Source organism: Antedon bifida, chromosome 10 (genome assembly GCF_963402885.1).
Source record: "Antedon bifida chromosome 10, ecAntBifi1.1, whole genome shotgun sequence".
Taxonomy (NCBI): Eukaryota; Metazoa; Echinodermata; class Crinoidea; order Comatulida; family Antedonidae; genus Antedon; species Antedon bifida.
Window position 1 is genome coordinate 16,242,284 of NC_136235.1, and position 23,147 is coordinate 16,265,430.

The 23,147-nt window shown below is 31.1% G+C and overlaps 1 protein-coding gene across 1 annotated transcript; it reads left to right on the forward strand.

The window, feature by feature from the left end:
- The first annotated feature begins 918 nt into the window (after positions 1-918).
- Positions 919-22,843, forward strand: LOC144854858 (transcriptional repressor p66-beta-like). The gene is made up of 7 exons (XM_078712857.1): positions 919-1,244; positions 5,170-5,253; positions 8,881-8,931; positions 13,867-14,418; positions 16,187-17,279; positions 17,927-18,025; positions 19,323-22,843. The coding sequence occupies exons 2-7, from the start codon at positions 5,177-5,179 to the stop codon at positions 19,416-19,418; spliced, it is 1,968 nt and encodes a 655-aa protein (XP_078568983.1). The 5' UTR covers positions 919-1,244; positions 5,170-5,176; the 3' UTR covers positions 19,419-22,843.
- The last annotated feature ends 304 nt before the right edge of the window (positions 22,844-23,147 follow it).

Here is a 23,147-nt window from a genome sequence, read left to right on the forward strand (position 1 = left end):
TATTATTGAGGTGATTTCAAACAACTTGAAAACAATTAAGTTTATAGGCTATAGTAGCCTATGGAAAATTTAAAACAAGTTGAATGTCTGGAACAAGGTACAGTCAGAATACAGATGCCTACAGATACAGATAAACTTTATTTCATCCATTCTAGTAATGATGTCATCTAGGCATGAAATCCAGGATTTGTAGAAACTTAAAGGTACATAAAATGGAAGTTTGGAAAAGTTGATGCTGCAGCATAATACATTATGTGATATCCCTGAAGAAATGTATCAATATTGTTTGTCTATGTAGACCAAATAAAGACCAGAAAATAAAAAGAAAGATTGGCGCACTATCAATGTTTAAACCTTTTTTTTATTAACTGCCTGTATCAATTAATCTCATTATATAGAAACTACCCTCCGGACCCTCTATTTAATAAGCAACATGCACCCTCTCCGATGAATAGTAATTATATATATAATCAGTTTGTATACAAGAATTAAATATATGGATATATATTAAAACTGTAATGCAATGCAGTATATTTCAATTTAATTTTTCTTTTTTTTTAAATTGATATAATATTATTGCATGATGAGTGAGATAGGGTATGTGTACACTATATAATGCACACACATTGAACATGAAAAATGGAAAAGTGACTATCCAATCAGCTTGCTTGTTTACTACTCTTTCTTGTCACTCTGAAAAGTAAACAAATTTGTTTACTTTTTAAACATTATTCTGGACTTAAATAGAAATATTTGAAGATGGTATCCACAAAGAGAGGAACATTCATCTGTCAGTCATGTATTCATGGCATGTGGCCATTGGCCAGGTGACAGGTCACGTGACTAGACAAAGTGCTATAGATTTGTTTACAGGTAAACAAATTGTTTTGGTTAGCCCTGCGATTCAGATACGGAAACCCGGGTGTAAACAAGTCCAAGAACAAACGCCATTTTTGACGGAAATTCGGCCTTTCTCTGTCTTGTTGACGACCTTGGCGCGCTTGATCATAGTTTGGTAGTTAATGCACATTCTACACCGGGAGACAGACCCAGGGGCATAAGTAGGAGCAGACTGGGAGCTGGACAGAGATTGTATATTCGCTGTGAGTTCGTCGGCCTTCTGATTCGCCGGCGGCTGGTCTGGAGTGTAGTTCTTTATTGGCTGAGGGATTTGAATATCACTGAAAAGGCCACCGTGAGGGGTCACGCTTTTTCAAACCTGATGAAAGTTTGCCCTGTTGAAAGTGAGTATGGGGTTGATATTGCGTATATAATCAACTGAAGTTGTAGTAAAACCCTAGCTAATTATTGCACCATTGAGTGCCACAATTTATCTTTCGGATAATTTTCATTTCGTAGTATTTATCTCACCCGCTGCTGACTGATGCATGAATTGCTGTTTCGGGGGAATCCCTTGCTATGCTTTTGATAGTCGCATGTCGCGCGTGCGCTTAAAAAATTGAACTGTTGCAAAATCAGAGACAAAGAACGCGCTTATTTGTTGCTGTATGCCGTAATACAAAAGTTCTTATGCTAGATGTATGAAATAAAAGAGTTGCTGATCAAATTCATGTAGACGAAATAAACATAAATTGTGTTTGAGTTTGTGAAATCGATGAATGAATAATCGTCAGTTAAGTGATCCACTGTGTGTGACTGTCTCAGTGTGAGAAGTTTATCTTCGGCACATGTTAAGTGCGACAGCTACTGTTGTGTTGTTATGGAAAGGCCTAGCTACTACTGGGCTAGCAGAGACCTACTGAAACCATTTTAATATACTATTTGACTATTGTACACCTTTGCATCTAGATTGGCTAGGCCTAATCATGCTTTGTACTTGATTTTACTTTAATTTATACTCTAGGCCTAGACCAAGTATGTTTCCCCTTACAATAATTAGAATGTTTTGTGCAGGTTAAAAAAACACCCTTATCCAGGCACTTTAATTATTTCAATTGTGTTGTTTTCAAGTGTACACTTTTATATTGATTAATTGTTGTAATTAATGTGAAAGGCATAAAAAAAGAATTGGTTTTCACTACTTCAATCAATGTTTTGGGGCTTGTTAGAATGATTTGAAACTAAACTTTGTTGAATTTTGATTTAAAATTTAAAAAGTGCAAGAAATTTGTGAAAAATTATATTCAATTCAACATTTACTAAATTTATTAAATATTAATGTATAAAAACAGAACAAAAAACAACAAAGTATCATTACGAGGGGCAACATAGACTCAAATATTTTGTGGTGTTGTGTAGCTTTTGCAAGTCCAGAAAAACAATAAAAGCACATTGGAGTTGGAGTTTCTCATTTTTGTTTTTTAAATTATTTGTTAAATTATAATTATTATGATGCAGGAGAAAGAAATAACCAAACAAACACAAGTTTATTTCTTTTCATTAGGGTGATTATTAGCAATGTTTGGTGGGGATCTGTTATTGGTACAGTCACTAGACTGCTAACAAATATGTTGGATTTAAATTGCTACTACTTCAAAATAGTACTACTTTGTAATGTCCAGTCATTGGCCATTGCAGTGGTCTGTTGATCATTGAATAAATATTAATATTTTATTAATATTTAATTAAAATAATTTTCTTAACATTATTTAATCGTATTGCCACATAAAAAATAATCAGCAATCTTTTTGAAATCAAATTCTACTACAGTATTATTAAAGGTTTAAGATTTAAATGGTAATTTTAATGTTTTTTAATTTTAAAGTAACAGTTATATTTGTATTTTCTATATAGTATTAGCCTTGAATAAAACCATTGTGTGCTGTAGGCTATTGTCCTATGGTATTTGTAATCCACTGGGCATAGAGTGTACGTTTATATTCATGATGCTTTGACCAGAACCGTTTTTCTACTTGGGTGTGGACTACTGCTAAGATAGCCAATGGCATGCTGCGATTGTGATTAATTTATTGACAATTATTCTACTGAACATGAACTAGTGATGTCATCATGCATAAAAGTGTAGAGACAATTTTGAATGGCAATTAAAATTATTTTATTAATTAATTAAACAATTTTTTGTTCGTACTACTTTTTGACTTCGTCTTTATATTTTTTGTCTTCCCTCATAATTTTAATCTTTAAATCAGTCTATTAGTATTCATTTGTTCTTTTCTTTCAGGTAAATAGTAAACAGTAAACTTCCTAGCTTGAAATTATTATGATATTCATTTCTAGGGCCCAATCAAAATTTCAAAATAATGTTAAATCAAGGCAATCTATTAACAACAGGACGCTGAGCTCGACTTGCCAAGATATGCTATTGCAACAGATTTCGATCTGCGGTTAGACGACATCGCGAATTCATACACTGTACAAAGCCATCGGATTCTAGACTATGTACACCATACGTTGAATTGTAAAATTTCTATGTAATGGTATTTTGGTCCTATGTGTCTGATTTTTTTACGAATATGAAGTTTAAATAAGCAATAATAATTTCGATCGAAGTAAGCACAATATTATGTAGAAATTATGTCACACCTACTGTGCTGTATGTACTGTGTGCAGTATTTGAAAATGAACAATTTTTCGCCCAGGGAATACAACGTTCAGGCTACATGAGAATGAATGTATGTTTATTGTATGTTTGTAATGAGATAACTTACCGTATATGATTATTGGTTGAAATATTTTTTGTTTGCATTAAAGTTTTTAGTTATTATTACTACTTTGTATAACAACTCATTGCTAGAGAATCAAGTAGAGCAAGACGTTTTGCCTAACTTAGATGTACACTTCCATGTACACTTCCATTCCAAATATGAAAAACATCTTCCTACTAAAGTCGGTTGTTGTCTGGTTGTTCGTTTGTTAAACTTGGTCTTCTTGATGTACAGCCTAATTTTTAAAAATTCTTTATCTACAGCTTTCTGTTAGGGAGTTTTGATTTTTAAATAACATGTTTTCCAAAATTCCCCTGAAAACGTCTTATTTCTGTTTGTTACGCTTGGTTGAACTCTATAACAAGATGGCTTCCATAGCATGAAAATAATGTATTATAATCTAATCTTGCGAGGTCTACCTTGCCCTCATTCCTGATCCACTGTCCCAACAATGTGTATTGTTAATCCCATAATAGTAGAATTTATTTTTCAAGGTATGGGACAAAATTGACCAATGAGAGTACAGTATTCTGATCGATCATGCATGATATATATGAGAGAAATTTCCAGTGAAATGCTAATCTTATGCAAATGAGATTGACATCCTCCCAGCCGCCCTTGAGGGAAATTCTAAAAATAGAAACATTTCATGTTATCCTACTAAATGAAAAAAAACTGGCATCATCTGACAATGACATAACATAACATAATAGTATTTTTTTTTTACGAGTCTCCTCGTATTGTACGAATTGTTTAAAGACTGCAGGGAAACTGTATGATATTGATAAGGATGCATGGAAACCTGGAAGAAACAGGTTCCGTACAAGAGTTGGCCAGAGGTTGTTTGCACTTAAACCTACAGTAGTAGATGTGTGCCTAATAGAAAAGTTGGTCAGATGTTGCTATACAGAAACCTGGTTGGAGGAGTTAGCGGAAATTCTATTTCAGTTTCTAGTATTGAAAATTGGTTGGACGTGGGAATTTCACCACAATTATTGCATACGGTTACTAACAGTTGTTTTGCATAATAGCGCTACTTACAATGCGTTTATTTAGCTCTTGATTCTTTATACGTATCGAGGGCTACAACCATACATACCATACAACTATTCAACAAAATGGAAGGTTGATAACAAATCTTGTTGAATGAAAACACTGTATTTGCATGCCTAAGTCATGTAATTGTTTATCATGTGTTCACCCTCCCTCCTTCCCAACCCATTTTTCTCATTTCTGGTTGTCATGTCACCCACTATTTCTGTGGTCACTGTCAGTAGAGTAGAACCCAGAAGGACACCTTCATGGCCTAAAGAAGCATTCCCATAATAGAGGATACCTTTACATCTATTTTACTATAATAAGTGTTAGCTATGCAGTAGTGAAACATGTATGTTCTCTCATTCATTTCATGAAAAAAGTGTTCCATAGGAGTAGTGACCCTTGAATAAAAAGGTTGATATACATAAGTTTGCATTACAGTATTTCTAACATATTTTTTTCATAAAAACACTTTTTACATTAAAAAATGTCTATATCATTCCAGGTTAAAGATGTCTACTGACCATCAAAATGATTTAGCTTCTAAACCCCCAGAACCTGATAGCACTACCCAGAAAATGGACCATAGGTAAGTACACAATGAGTTATATTATAAAACCCAGAACTGGCGTACTACTCATACTTTATTCATGATTCAATAAATTCCAAATCAATTAAGAAAGCCGAGTAATTATAAATAAATTTTATTGCAGACTTGTATTGTACATAAAGATGTTTATAAACAATTCGCATAAAAACATTTGGTTAAATTTATTATTTTTGTCATCCCACAGTAAAATGGGAAAAGTTTTTTTTTTGGCTTTTATTGATTTACTCTAAAGCTCTGTCTGCACTATCAAACTTTATGTGACAAAAAAACGTGATGTGCCCTTATATATGGACATGATGATGTCATACCATATTTGGGCACATTTTGATTTGAGCTTTGAGCTTTACATTAATTTTAAATTTAATGCCCATTGTTACACCGATTGGAGAGGGGTAAAATGTACCTTTTGCCCCATTAATTATAGAATACCCAAGTACCTATTGTACCAGGCGACACAAGTCACCATGTCAAGAACGATCACAACTTCCTCAGTATCTAATACCCATGGGTGTTGATATAGTATTGACAGACATCGTCTCCGCAATCTTTCCCCCGTCACTACAGGCTTGTTCGATCCCATCGCAGGAAACTCGATTTTTGTATTGCAAATGATTTTTTAGTTTTTTACAAGATTACGAGAAGATACCACGTGGTAGCAAAACGTGATAAATTTTAAATATTATTAAAAAAATAATTAAAGTTGTCTTGATCTTCACCATTTTTAATATATTCCTATGGGGTCATGATGCCTTGGAAGCAACCTACAGTGTTAGAACATTTTCCATAGTTATTCACAATTACTTCAAAGGTTAAAAAATATGCCACCTAGTTTTGGTTGGGAAGAACTCTTAAATAATATTTTATTAGCGTTATTCTCACACCAATGTATTGAAAAAAGTTACAAGATTAAACTATAATAGAGTATCCATTTTTATTCATTAGCACCTTTGGTATTTGGTATTTTTAATGAAAATTACACAACCCCCCCCCCCCCCCCCCCAAAAAAAAAAAACAAAAAAAAAAAAAAACATAAGACAATTTTACTGTTATATAAAAACTAGATAAATTTCTACAATTTTCATTAAAGTAACATTTGTACTAAATTCCATTCTAATACTGTATTTTACTGTGGTTTGTGATTTTTAATATTTATAGAGCCTGACTTGACTTCAAAATGTAATTAGTATTGGGAACATACAATTAGCTTTAAAATTACAACAGTATAGGGAAACTGAAAAAAATCTCTCGAGTCTTAAATATTTTCCTGCTTTGATTAGCAATGTTGATATAAATAAACTCTACCTTTTATAATCTATGCTTTATGTGCTTTATATTTCACCTTTGACCTTCCAGTAGATTAATTTCTTTAGGTTTCCTTTTTATTTCAACACAAATGGTTAAAGATTAATTTTATTGTTGGCTTTTATTAAAGAGAAAGACTCCTTAGTTTAACATATTAACCACAGTGCAAGATTATGGAGTATGGTACCAGTACATTGTTAAATTTTATAATAAATACATTGATGCTAATTAGCATGTATTCCTATTATTAAATGTGTAGGTATTATACAAATTGGGAAAAATTATTTGACCTGGAAGTAGAATGCTTGGCATTGTGGGTAAAGACAAGCTTTCAATTGGCATTAAAACACTGTTATAGTATAGGTGGTTAACACTTTGTATGTAATGTATATACTCTTTTTTTTAAATTAAAATCTTGATTATTACCTGACTTAATATTTATCATAGTAAATTACTCTGGTAATTAATAATGGTAATTTATGTTTACGTTATGTTTGAATATCTTTTGTTAGACAAAATGACAATTAATTGCGGCTTTTTAGGCCTCCATGTTTTAATAGTCTAAAGCATATAATATTTCCTTGATGGAGAAGTGCACGAAATACATTTTTTTTACTTGTCGTGTAGAGCTTCCTGCAGTGAAACTGATTATAGTTATATCTTCAAAGAGGAAATGGCAATTAGGATAGGATATTAAGAATGTTTAGCAACTTGAAATCATATAGAGAGGAACCAATCTGTGACTAAGCCTAGGCTATGACATTAACCCTATGTTTTATCCATTATTTACATTTGGTTATTTAGTAATGTTTCACTATAATTAAACACTTTTGTGTTGAAATGAAAGAAAATAAATATTTTTGTACAATGTCCACGTATATTTATATATATTGTGTCAATTCTATGAAACACCCTTTGTTGTCCCTTGTCTAGTTTCATGTTTTCAGAATACATGTAAATAAAAACAATATTATAGTAACTCCTTTTAAGGGGACACCTTCAAGACCCAACATAGTGTCCGCTTAGAGTGTTTCCTGCGATTTCTTTTTCCTTACATTAGTTTGGGACCATTATGTGAAAGATAGCCGAACTATTTCCTAAATACAACTAACCCTCTAAATAATCTATCTTACTATAAAGTAAAAAGAAGTTGCTCATGGGATTCGAACACCGTACATCGACATGTAATGTCCATAGCCTAATCCACTCGACTACACCGACGGCTCGACAGAAAGCATTTTCATTAGCGATTTGTAGTTACTGTAGCTCAATTCTTGCGTCACACCTTGTATATGACTAATGAATATTCATGTTTATTTTGTGACGTTTCATGAGGTGTCCCTAACTTGCGTACGAAAAGAAATATCGCCTCCCGAACATGGTTTGGGTGTAGTGTTCAAACATACATTTAAGTGTCCCCTGAATAGAGGTGTTCCAAGGGGTTCTCCTAATGTACACACAAGTTTGAATTGCAGTGTTTAATAGGCATTAATATTGTGGTTCTATACTGTGCATAGTTTTATTATTAAAATGATGAAGTCAAGGCTCACATAATAAAAGATTAAAACAAGGTCTAGCTGATTAAAAATAACTCCGTCATTGACTTGTGAGAAATTTTAATGCTCAAACTCAGAGCTCACTACATGAACTAGCTCTTTTTAATGGCTTAGTGTAGTACAAATATTATATTATAGGTAATATAATAACACAGACTAAAGCCTTGTAAAACAAAGTATTTACTTTCAAAAAGTTCTTATATGACCAAATAGAATCCCACCTCCTAATTTGACTAAATTCAGACACAAGAAGTGGGTACATTTAATTGTTATGCAATCCCAGTATAATCCCACCCCTGTTTACTATGACTCGGTCATAATATGGTAGTATTATTATGTCTTTCAATTATTTTTTAAATTTGGGTCCACTTACTAAGGTTTACTACGCTAGCTACACTATGCTTCATTATTACTAACATTGTCTTTTCTACTGAATGAATGAATTTTGTTTTGTGATTAAATGTTGCTTATTATTTATTTAATATTAGAATAATAAATAATAGTCAGAAGGTCAAAGTGCAAGATTTCCCTGACCCTTTTATAATAAGAGTAAAGCATTGTCAAGATTTTTAGCCACTTTTGTTTGATTCACCTTTTATTGCCAGAAAATGAATTGAATTGAAGGACATGTTCCTTTGGTCTTCAGTTTTAACCTGCGTAACACATTGTGAATTTTAACATTTTATTATGTATATAGCTTAGATGATTTTACTGTTTAATTATTGTAATATTTTTTGTTTTTTTACAGTGAACCTAACCAATTAAATGGACCTTTATCGCATGAAAAGGTTGGGAAAAGGTAAAGTACCAACTTATTTGATTCCAATGTCGTCCTTAAATCTGCACTTGTGTCTGAAATGGAATATTTTGGCCTGTTTTTTGAATGGTAGAAATTGCCTTTTTGATCAACCTGGCATGTCATATTGTGTGCGTTGCGCAGATCCTGTACTGTAGCCTAACTTGCCACTCTTCAAATACATACCATTCATTTTATTTCAGAATGTTTAAATATACATTAGCAGCTTTGCTATTGTATGATATCAACACCCACATTGGTAGCTTTGCTTGCTTTATCATTCAAGCCATGCATTACTTTTTTTGGGTATAATTTTAAGTCTTTAATATACAAATAAATTATAGCAATTAGCAATGACATTTAAATGTACAGCAATTTCCATATAAGGTCTTGAGATATAACATTAACAGATTGGGAAAATTTTACTCTTTAAATATTATTTCAAATATAAAAATTGTGCACAAACTAGTTGATTATAACGGCATCTTGGATGTAGTAGGCCCTTATATTTAGGGCCGGTGCACACTGAACAATTTACACGCAAAGCATCAAGTCGAACCATAATTTTGTCGCAACGGGTGATTTCAGTGTGAACATCAAAGCGAATTTGTAGGCATCGTTTGATTCTCAAATTCAATGAGGTGAATTCAGAACTAGCAAAGGCTCCGCTCTTTAATTCGCTAGAGTTGCAACTTTTTCAAGCTTCATGTAACCCACTTCGATTTGATGCATGTCGCTTTGCGTGTCATTATTCAGTGTGCACCGGCCTTAAGAGATTCACTGCATTTTGGTTCACAGAATAGAAGCCCACAAACCAATAATACCCAATTATATAAACTGTATTTAAAACCAATTAAATTAACTTATTTTATTATTGTATGATTACTAAAATACTAGTATATCGATCAAATAAATAAATTGTTAACTGATCCTGCTATCATGGAAATATATTGGTTTACATTAGAACAAAGCTATGTAGGTTTTCTGATGTTCTTTGTCTTCTAATACAGTCCCAGTAGAATTAACATTATATTGCAGTTTGCATTTAAAGCTACCATCAATACTGTATAAAAATGAGATGACTTTCAATTCATATTTATAATATATTGTTATTTTTACATTTTATTAAGTTAAAAATTACAGTAATAATAACAAATTAACACACCTGGTTTGAGATTTATATTTTATTTATGAAATTTAATAAAATACTGTAAATGGTAAAAATCAAATTTGATTAATAATATTAATTATTAAATTTTGTACAGTATTATGGGTTTTGAAAGAATGTTAATTTGTAAGATTTTGATAAATCTGATTGAGATATTAAGATTAACATTATTGAACAGGTGAACAAAGTAAGTATTTAAAGCAGAGTTTCTTGCGAATGTAATTTAATGCAAGAGATCTTAAAGGGACAGTTACTAAATTGAAAATGATTGTTAATAATTTTAATAACCCTATAATTTGTAATTGGCATTCTTGAAATGTTTTTGTTGATTGGTTAATACTAGTTACTGTACTAGCCTAATATAATGTGAAAGTACCGAATAATCAATTATTATAGGAAACCGACATGGTTTAATCATAAGAACCGTCATATAGTAGATCATGTAATTATTATATCATATACAGTTTATAAAATAAAAATCCTCAAAATGCTTCAATTTTGATTGGCTGAGAAGAAATATTAAATTATCAAAGATTACTGTATAGTATTTAAAAGTAAACCATGGTACAATTTGATGACTGTTACTTTAATCATGGGAAACATTATGTTAAATTCTGAAGCTATTCCATATGCTAATGTCAGGTATACGACGTGTCTGTACAGTAGTATACTGTATATTTCCAACAATATTATTACATTCTCCAATATAGCATTTCGTAAAATGCCAAGAGAGAGTTACTACTTTGGGTATACAATACTAAACTGGTCTACACAACCTTTCTGTAACTGACCTGGATTCTAAGTCTGGGTACAGTGTAGTATGAAATTACTATAAATTATAAATGAAACATATAGAAGATATAAATAATTATATATTCTTTATAATATTCTATGTGTTTGACATTTACTTTATGACAAATTTGTATGAAAATTATAATGACATGCTGTTCAAATGATGTTTTATTGTCAAATTTCAGTAATGGGGCATTCCACAGTATTTTTTTGTTACGGACGGGACATTTTTGAGAATATAACTAGACATATCTTAGAAATAAAAAAGAATACAAGATTCAAAGTAGAATAAATGTATACATATATGGCCAATGTTTATTATGAAAGTCAAAAAAAGAAAAAAGACTGTACAAAAAAAATTTTATTATGAAAATTGTATGCGTCGCGGATGGGACGGCAAATGGACATGACTTTTGAGAAGGTTTACGTATTGTAATATTTCTCCTCATTTAAAAGAGATTTTAAAATTTGTTTTGTATTATTATGTTGCCAGATAGTTGTTTTAGATAACTGAATGTTAATTATAAAAATTGAACTGAAAATTTATTAATAAATATGATTTATATGTCGTTACGGACGGGACATTTCTAACGTCGCGGACAGGACAACTTTGTCCACGTTAAAAAATTGTATAATTTTGCTATTAAAAAAATTTAAAAATAAGTTTTTTACATCAATGTAATCTTTTATTTACAAGTCAAAATATAATTCAACCTTTGAAACACTGTTTAAAAGTTTATGTCAAGTGAAAATATTAAAATTCATAAATATGAAATATTATTTATAAAATTAATTATTCGAAGAGTTATAACGAGAAGCAATATTGTAAAATGTTATCAAAATATTTATTTACACTAATATAAAAGTTATGCTTGGCATATTAAACAAGACTTCAAGATATTAACACATTTATGGCGAATCTTTAAAAATTGGCGTTGGCGTTTGACGTCTGAATTTGTTTTAGTGAATAGTGGATCCAAGTTACATCTGAAATTTCCTTCTATCCTTTCTTGGATTTAATAACTGTAGGCCTACTTCTATTAAAATTCAATCTTAATTATTTAGTATCTGATTTATAAAAGGTTTTTGGTTGCAAATTCACCAAAGAATGAAATCTACAAAGCGATGACCGCACCCAATACTCCCATTCATACTGGTCATGTTGTTTTGGATTTAGGTATTGTTCTTTTGTGGGTTGTTGTTTTAAATACAGACCACAATGTTTTGTGATTAATAAACAACAGTTAACACCTTTGTACAGTACTTCTCAGCCTACAGTACAAAAACACTTTTTAATTCTTACAATATTGTCATCACATCCATAAAAAAAATGTCCCATCCGTAACATTCAATAAATTTTGATAGTAATGTTTTTTTAATAAAAAAATACAAGTTTTAAAAAACTTGTTTAAATCTATTGCAATTTAATATCCTTAGGAGTTGAAAATTAAGATTTAAAATTAGGAATTAAATAACAATTTTAAAGCCATTACTTCACAAGTGAGGAAAAACCCCCAATCGAAATGTCTCAGAAGTAACAATTATGAATTTTGAAATGCAAGTATGAAATTAATAAACAATTTTAACATTATGAATAATTGGAGCTTACTTTGAAAAAAAAGTAACTGCAGTATATTTATGGGCAAAAATGTTAACAAGATGCATGGTTTTATTATGAAATAAAAAGGATTTAAATGATATGTCCCGTCCTTAACAAAAATGTCTGTCCCGTGCCTACGAAAAATGTCATCAATATATTTTTGAATATGATATTTTCACCAAAAGTTTCAAAATATTTGTTTATAATGTATTGCATATAGTTTTAAAAGGAGAAAACAAAATATTAAATTGTGGTATCAATACTTTTAACTGAAATGTAAAAAACACCATAAAACTACTATTAAAATGTCGCGGATGGGACAATTATGAATTTTGAAATGTATATATGAAATTTAATATTAAACAAAATATGTTATAAAATGCTTGAATATGTACAATAGGGACATAGAGTAACTATATCTGGCAAAAAAATGTTTAAAAGATGCATGGTTTGTGAAATAATTAGGATTTAAATGATACGTCCCGTCCGTAACAAAAATGTCCCGTCCGTAACAATATATTTTTGAAATATGATATTTTCATCAAAATCTAAAATTTTCAAAAAATTTGTTCATAATATAATGAGATATAGTTCTCAGGAGGAGAAAATGAAATATCAAGATTTTTGCATCATTACTTTTAAAATAAATGTAAAAAAACCGCCTAAAACGTCGCGGACGGGACATTTATGAATTTGAAATGGATGTATGAAATTAATAAACAACAAAATTTTAATTAAATACTTGATTATGTATCATTGAGACATAAAGTAACTATATCTGTTGAAAAAACAGTAATAAGATGCATAGTTTATGAAATAAATAGGATTAAAAATGTCCCGTCCGTAACGCCAAATATGACTTTTTCATATTTAATATTCAATAACTTAAAAAATCAATATCAGAAAAATAAAAAAAATGTTATTTAATAAACTTCAACATGTCTACTTTAAGAAATGGCCAAGAGTTACATCAAAATCAGTAAATGAAATTTTTAAACCCACGGACCAAATACTGTGGAATGCCCCTAATGAAACCTTTAAGTTGTACAATTTATATCATTGTGTATTTAACAACATTGTTGTCGTATTTGATTTTCTTCATAACTTTTACGCACTCACTGCCAGCCATGTTTTTACCTTAATATCAGTAACAAAAATGTATCGGAATAGAAAAAGGAAGAAAATTGTGCCAGATATGAAATTGTATTTCGGAAAGTTGATTGTAAAACAAAAATGACTCTGAGAGGTTAAATGAGAAAATACTTAAATGTTTAACATCTTTTTCTTTGTAATGTACCAGTACAAAATAATATATTAAATGTGAGTATACACATTTCATCTGTGCAAATCCTTAAAGAGTCGAATTCATTCTCCACAGGGCACAGCCAGACTGCATTGATAGCAATGGGGAGCCAGAAGCAAAAAGGTCAAAGATCAACAATGGTGACCCTGTTTTGACCTCAATGAAAATACAAGAATCCACAAGGAATGGTGAAATGGATGACATGGCGGAACATTCCAATGTTGAAAACTGCCAAAATGATTGTTTACCTCTAAAAACAACTAGTGATCTAGAAACACTTGACAAGGAACCAGTTGATAAGCAATCTGTAGATAAGAAAAACGTTGATAATGAAACAGTAGACATGCCAACAGTTGATATGGAAACTGAAGATGTTAAATCATCACAAACTGTTGATATTACCTCCCAAAATTCAAAAACAGAAACTAATAATATAATAACTGATAATGATTCCAAGGAAAATGAAGAAAAAAGAACTGAGATCACTCCGGAAACAAAAGAAGATAATAATGTTTGTTCAAAAACTGATAATGTAGAAAAAGAAAATAAATTTAATTCAATAACAGAATTGAAGGAAAAGGTAAAAACTGGTTTAGAAGACACGGACACATTAAATAAGGCAGATATGTAAGTATTTTGACTTGTTAACACAAATGATAAGATAGTTTTAAAATTGGAAAATTCATTTTTCAGAAGAGATGTTTTTTTAAACAATAAATATTTTGTCAGCAGATGACAACTTGTTTGCTTAGCTACTAAAATGATTTAAAGGGACAATTAATTATGGTTTTTTCTCTCGTAGGTTTGATTGTGAATATAATATAAATATCCCTTTAATTTAATTCTGATTATTGATTTTAATTTAACAAGCTATACCATTGGCACCAGAAACACTCAGCAGTATTATTATTATTGATTTTTTGTTTGATTATGTTATATTGTACTGGTTTATTGAAAGATTAAAAAAAATTTAATTTAACAGAATATGTATTGTGTAAGAAACATTTAAATATTAAGATGATTTAGATCTATTCAAAACATTAAAGATCTGTCTACACTATTAAACTTGACAAAAAAGGTGTTCTGTGCCCAAATATGGCAGTGATTCCTAAATATGGTATTGATATGACATCATGTCCATGTATCGGCACATCACACCTTTTTTTTCAAAGTTTGATAGTGCCAGAGTTTTGAAAGAATCTAAAATCATCTTAATATAAATGTTTCTTAAACAATATATATTCTGTTAAATTTTATTTTAACAGTGTAGTGTAAACAGAGCTTAAGATTAAATTTGAACATTTATTTGGATTAGCATCAGTCTCGGTGTATGGGCCCAAATATAATGTGTGATAATGGTGACTATTGATTGTGATTATCAATTGTTGATGATTCACCATTTTCTTCCCCTTTTCATCATTCGCTATTCCTGATCATATTGAAACGTACAATAATGAGACAAATTAATGATGATGTGACCTTTCAAAGCTATGCTCCTCTTTCTAGAAAATCATTCTAAAATGTAAATAAATTATTCAAATTATTAGCAAAACCTCAAAAAGAAATTTATTAAATATAAACACATATTTAATACTGACTAATGAATTAATAAGAAACAAGTTTAAATAATAATTGGCCTTTTAACTGTTGTTATAAATAATTCCATTAATGTTACCTCAAGTACTGTTTTGGAATAGAAGAAAAATAAATTAACCAAATTCCTAAGAAATCTTTGGCCTAATACTTTCATTAAAGAGGATATTAATATGAATATTCTAGCCAACCTAATGTTTTTTTCCAAAATAAATCGGTGAAAAGTAGAAATGATTCACTAATTTCAACTATAATACTAGATTCAAAAGCGTTAGGTGTTCCCAAGGGAATTTGCCCGAAGACTAGGGAATAACATTTCTCAATATGTGTTATTAAAGATAGGGAGTAGTCTGTAATTATATTTTTTAAGAATCTTAGCTTGTGGCATAGGTGGTTGTCATTGAAGTACTGTACTTGGAATCTGAATTTGTACAAAAGAAAATTAATAATTTCATTAAATTAATGATTAATTAAACAACAAAATGTTATTAAAAAGATTTTGACGAGAATTGCATTCAATCATCTTAACAAACATCTTAAGGCTTTGTCTACATTATCTAACTTTATGTGACAAAAATATTTGCCCATATATAGATACATGATGATGTATGTAATATCACTACCATATTTGGGCACATCACACTACTGTAGTTTGATAGTGTAGACAGAGCCTTAAATCCTGTAGGAAGGTTCTGTGTATAGTTTGTTTCTCGAACTATAAATATAAAATAAGCATTCATTTTATCATGATGAACTAAATTGTTATTATTAGTACATTATTTTATATTTATTTATATTTCAGGATTCAAGATACAAAAGAGAGTGCACCAAAATCAGATGAGGTAGTAGTGTTGGCTGAAAATCCTAAGCCGTCTAAACCCAATTTGTCTAAGGTTCCCTCTGATTTACCAAAGGAAGATTTAATAAGAAAACTTCAAGAAGAGTTAAGGAATGAAGAAGCTAAGCTGTTACTATTGAAGAAATTAAGACAAAGTCAATTACAACCAATACCAACTCCTAAGGAACATCAGGCTCTGCAACAACAACAGCAGCAGCAACAGCAGCAGCAACAACAACCGCAACAGCAACATTCACAACAGCATCAACACCTTCATCACCAGCAACAGCATCAATTAGCAAAGGTTTCATCTCGTAATCTTAACGTCCCTCCTCCACTCGTTCATGGCAAAAATCTTTACAAAGGTCATCCACATTCAATGCCGCAACTTATGCGAAGCAATCAAATGAAACCGAATCGTATACAACAAGGTCCTCCGCCGCTGGTCATGGCATCGTCTGGTCGCAGCTCTCTACAGAGTTTACAGGTTCCGCAATATCAGGTTAGGAACCAGCAATTACCGATCTCGAGCAGTCATGGTCATGTCATGAGAGCGTCGCAATCATATTCGAGTCACCATGTATCCAACTCAACTCAAAACATGGAGAACCAATCGCCAGCTAGCCGCCAGGCGGCAGCTAAGTTAGCCCTACGTAAACAACTTGAAAAAACACTACTACAAATTCCACCACCAAAACCCCCTCCACCAGAGCTCCACTTTCTACCCAGTGCTGCCAATAACGAGTTTATATACCTTGTTGGGCTTGAAGAGGTTGTCAATTGTATACTAGAGAACAACAAAACGTCTAAGGAGAAGGCCCCGTCTAAGTTTATCCAGCCGTTCCAGTGTGCTCAGTGTAAGTCGTTCTTTACAACGATCTGGAAACACGATACAAAGAATGGTATTATGTGCGAATCTTGTATCGTTTCCAATCAGAAGAAAGCCCTAAAAGCTGAACACACAAATCGTCTAAAGACAGCCTTTGTGAAGGCATTACAACAAGAGCAAGAAATTGAGCAGAGAATGCAAAATCAGAATGCTACAAATATGCAACAGGTAACAGTTTTACTCTCTCTCTCTTGAATTCTTGTTAAAATGCAAGTTTATTTCTTTCATCTGTTATGTGCAAGTGTAACACAGTATTGTAAGTTTTGCTGCGGTAAAATTGCTTTCATGAAAATTGATCTATCAAATAGATAGATGCAATTTTATCAGGCAAATTGTACATCAAGTTTTGAAGAATTAAAAGGCTTTAACTATTTTTTATAGTAGCGTGTACATGTTATTTACCTTTGAGTTGTTAACTACCCACCACAGTTATCGATTGATCCATGAAGCCACCTTACCCGGGTAAATAACTGAGTCTGAACAGGCCCATAGAGTGTCCATCTATACTGCTTTTTGTGTTTCCATTCTATATTAGACTTGTAATTGTTTCCCTAAAGCTCTGTCTACACTATCAAAGTAGTTTGACAAAAAAAGTGTGATGTGCCAAAATATGGTAGTGATATGCTTTAATATGGTAGTGATACGCCCAAATATGGTAGTGATACGCCCTAATATGGTAGTGATATGACATCATCATGTCCATATGGGCACATCACATTTTGTTGTCACATAAAGTGTGATAGTGTAGACAGAGGTTTATGCTACGGTTCGTGTAACTTGTTAAAACGATTTACATTCTATGTTTTCTTGACTAGGCACATTCTCATCATCAGAGGACACAACAACGTATAATGAACCCTGCACCTAGTGTTCACAGACCTGTCCAACCAATTAATTATGCCTACATACCACAAGTAAGTTAACTACTAGAAATATGGAAAACAATTTGTATACAATTTAAAGTTTTGTACATTTTGTTGATTATTTCTTTTCTCGCTCGGTAAATCACGGATCTTTGATAGAATTCAGAACTTGCGGTATACGTTCAGGCTGTGTACGCTCCTCGTACAGTACTTGGTGCCATTCTGGTGCTGCGTAACTAAGCAGAATTTGGTTATCTGGCTTGTTTGTGGCAGGTAGCCATATTGTAAGGGGATGCATTTTTACTGAAGCATTCATCTTATATGGTCTATTGCCAAAAATACAATTTAAAATAACTGAATTAAAATAGATAAACTCCACTGTCATATCCACAACAGTCGGTTAAAATCATTTAAATTAATTCCAACTGTTTTATGATTATGAAATGAAGATTTGATATTGCATATTCATATTGAAGTTAGAATGTGTAAAATTTTTGAATTGTATCTAATTAGATTCATAACATTGCAACAGACAATTGGCAACCACAAGAAAATTATGAACAATGTTTCTCATGCACTAAATATTTTGAATAATTTTACCATTAGTAAACATAATATAATTTATGTTATATAGGATAGCTTAAAATGATGTGATGTAATGCAGGATTGTTATGTTAATTATGTTACAAAATTGTTTTAATGTTCTAAAGTAATGATCATAATGAATGACATACTGTGGGCATAGAAAATGGATAACAAGTAAAAATGTGTCATTTGAACGCTGTATCTGGTCTATGGAAACCTCCAGTGTATTCGTAGGAAAAAGCAATGAGGGGAAACTGGGTCAGGTCATAATCATAATAGGACACTTGAATGTTTATTTTTTTCACTGGGAGCATTACTAATCTTGTATAGCTGATTAAATTACAGTCATTAATATTATGCTAATTAGCATGTAAGAAGAAGCTTCAGATTTCATGCATAATGACTATTTGTTTTATAAGAATTCAAAATTATTTTTCAGCTCAAAGAAAGATTTTAAATGTATCTGTATGGTGCATTTATATTGTGATTTCCTTGGTTCAAATAATCAATGAAGTTACGATATTAATCAGAATTGACTAAATAATAACAAAATATTATCTGTGTAGAAATTATAGTGTAGACATAAAATTTAATTATTAATAATGAAACTTGATAATATAATAATAATTTTTAATAATAACAATACCGTAAATGTCAGGAAGAAGCCCATATTTAAAAGAAGTCTCCATTCTTGTTTTGTAAAAGTAATGTAAAGATGTCTATCTCAAAATGAACTTAAATGTACTTTTGTTTTGGCTTGTAGATGATTCAGAAACCATCCCAAGATAGGCATCGAGAGTACCTACTTGACATGATTCCAAAAGGATTGAACCAAACCGCTGGAATAGTATGGAAGTGAACAAACCTTTGTGCCATATCATCATCATCATCGATTGAAATATTCTGCATTGTGAACATAATCAATGAATACTGCATTTAGTATGCTGATTATATGAACAACAAAGCAAAGATGTGTTATCTGTTGTGCCCTGTTTAAAAAGCTCCTTAGCGGCTTTTTGTGTTGTTTAGCCTAAAAGAAGTACAATGTATGAACTCTATCTGAAATGAGGATGAAATGTATTTCGACAGCAGTATAAAATATCAAACTACTAAACAAAGTAGCTAGCATCAGCTGTGTTATAGTTTTACTAAACCTAGCAGAACATATTGTACATTTGTAGCAATATAAAGCTTTCAAAAGAAGATATCGTATATTAAGCTGCTATTGAGAAAAAAAAAACACTGCTCAGGGAAAATCTTATTTTCACACCTACACTCATTATTCTAGCAGTTATAAATGAAGTATTGCAGCAGCAGGGATGATTGAGGTGATACTAACTGACCAGATGAGCTCCTCCTCCTCGTCGTCGCTCTGGGTCTAAATGTTGTATTTATTTTCAATGATGCAGCCCTAGCTCATGTGACGGTTCTTTTATATTGTTGGATGTATTACTTAATGCAAGTTAGACATCAATCAACCTTTCATTATGTCATTTACCAAGAAATATTGGTAGGTGGTGCTTTGTTTTGTAGCAAAGATGAAATATGAATGACTGGTTGGATGTAGTAATGTGTTCCATTACACATCATGTATACTGTCAAAGCCTGTCCATCGTAGCTAATTATAGTTTTCAGGATGTTTGTATTTTCAACAGCTTAGAGGATTAAGTGATCAAGTTGGGATTTGAAAAATATCAAAATGTTTTTATCAGTTATAAAATACAGAAAAATTCAGTGAGTACAGTAGTCTGGTACAAAAAGACTAACACAATGGAATGGATGTGTTAGAGGGGAGTATTACTACAAAATGTGGTTATCATTGTAATTTAAGAGATTTTGTAGGAAAATGGTGTTGGGGTATTAATTAAGAATTGAAATTGGAATGCCTAGATTAATTTGTTGCTGTAAAACATAATTGCCATTAACGATGGGATTACTGCAGTAAATTAGTGATTATTAATGTAGTCTATAAATCCATCCAGAATTTCTGTATTAATAAAAGAAAATGATCAATGAAGTGATTCATAATTATTTAAAAAAAGAAATTGTAATAATAGAAAGTTAAATTATGAATCAGTTGTTGCATTGTAAAAATATTTGATTAAAAAAAATCCCTTCTTTGTGATTACCTGTAGTAGATTAATATTAAAGGTGAAATTAGAAAGAAAAAAGTTTTTTGTGTATATTGTCAACTTCATGACAAGGTACATGCCGTTTATTAACCTTTAACCTTTTTTTAAATATTCTACCACTCCGCCTTTTCCTTAATAGTAACTTACATCCTCTGTTTGGACAAATGTTTGAATTGAATGATACAAGTGAATACAAAAACAATATGATTGTCATAGAAACTATTATCATACATGAACCCTGGAGCTATAGAGTAATTCATACAGATGTTACTGAAAATGTTGTCGGTCTTATTCTACTGCATTTTGTTTACCTGTTTTATGTAATTGTTTATCAACTTTCTTTGGCTAATTATGCACAGTTTTTTTTGCAGTGACTGACTCGTAAACCATAAAGTTATAACTACATTGAAACAATCTAAAATCATACAGTAAAATGTAGCAAACTGTAGTAGAATAATTTTGACACAAATCCTAAAGAATTATAAAAAGCCTAAACATTTACAAAAAATCCATCTAACATTTAAGTAGAACAACTCAAGTTAGTTCAATATTTATTTGTTTTTTGTAATAAGTAACAAATTATTTATATTAATAAATTTGTTAATGTAAATTTATGATAAAAGCATAATATTGAAAGGGAAAAAATAGTTTTTCAATTGTCCAGGCTTGTATAGGTATAAGTTAATATTCATTTATACTACTTTTGCACATTAAAACACTATTTTTGTAGCCCAACATGAATCAAATGATTAAAATTTCACAAGCTTAGAAATAAATTGCATATTATTAATGTTCGTATTTCAAAATTGAATAATGATTATGATGATAAAGCACAGATGGGGGCTAGATATTAAGGATGAATATATTTGATAATTAACAACAGAATTTGTTTGTACGTATATAAACCTTTCACAATTGCATCGCATGTTCATATGAAACATCTCCTGTCAAAATACAAAGTTGAGAAATAGAAATTCTGATGTATGGTACACCGTATTATTAGATTAATAGGACTTAAGGATAACAGTAGACGGCTTCTTTATTTGCTATGTTTAGTTAAACGAAACAAGGGTGTAGAATTGATACCAACAGCTGGCAAACTGTCGAAAACTCACCAGTATTGATAAATCTTAAGCTCAGTGTACACTATCAAACTAGTCTGACAACAAATGTGTGATGTGCCCAAATATGGCAATGATATGACATCATCGTGTCCATATATGGGCACATCATATTTTGTAGTCACATAAAGTTTGATAGTGTAGACAGAGCTTTATCCGAACCATTAGAAGTCATAGTCTTATTGACTGACTGCTTGGTGGTATCATTTCAGTGTAAAAGATGTATACTGTAAAAAAGTTAACAGAGTTTGTGAGCAGTCCAGTGTTTAATTTACTATGGTGTAGTAATATTATTAGCACTAACTAATCTGTTGAACAAATGGTCTCTTTGTATTGTAGTTTGAAATGAGATATATCTTTTTATATGAGCTAAAAACAAAATATAGATCATATGACATTGGTATTAAGGATTACCATAGATGCTTTATCAGAAAATATAAAGAAATAATGTTTTCTGTAATTCTGCTTTTGGATGTACAATTTACACCTCTTAGTTGAACAGTTAATGGAGTGTAACAGGAATATGATAACAAATTGCTGTTTTCCCACAACTTGCCCAATTCCATATTTAAAAAAAGTTCATTTTGTAAATCTTCCACTATTTTGTATACTGTATTTAGTAACATAACATTGTTAATTTGAAATTACATATAGATGGGGAATTGAAGTTGGACAGATTTTATTTATTAACATTTATCGTGCTTCCCATTCAAGCCTACTGTTGCTAGTGTGGTTCATTAATCGTTTGATTAATAATTAGTTGCTATCTCTTTTGTACAATTATATTTCTATTTTGTTCCTTGTAGTTTAGAATATATGGAATGGGCTTTTTTTTTTTGGGTTCACTTAGATATATTTTCCGTGTTCAGACAAGCTGTTATTTACCTATTATTGAATACCTGCTCATATGAAGCTGCTGCCTAGCGGGCATGCGTTGTCAAGTGTTATGTATGTTTTTCACATTCACTGTGTATAGTTGTAAGTTATCGGTTTTCAGAAGACATTAAAACATGAATCCAGATAAGAAGGCATTTTCTTGTGTTATTTTCTATCATTTATTGTTTGTAATCAAATAAAGAAAATCATACAGGATGATAATTAATATCTATTACAAAGTAGCTTGTGTCAGGGAGCTAATTGGTCAGGTGTTTACCCCACTGACATCATTGTACTATATACTAAAGACTTGTCTACACTATCAAACTTTATGTGACAAAAAAATGTGATGTGCCCATATATGGACATGATGGCATATCACTACCATGTTTGGGCACATCACACATTTTGGTCAAACTAGTTTGATAGTGTAGACAGAGCTTAAGTATTTATAATACT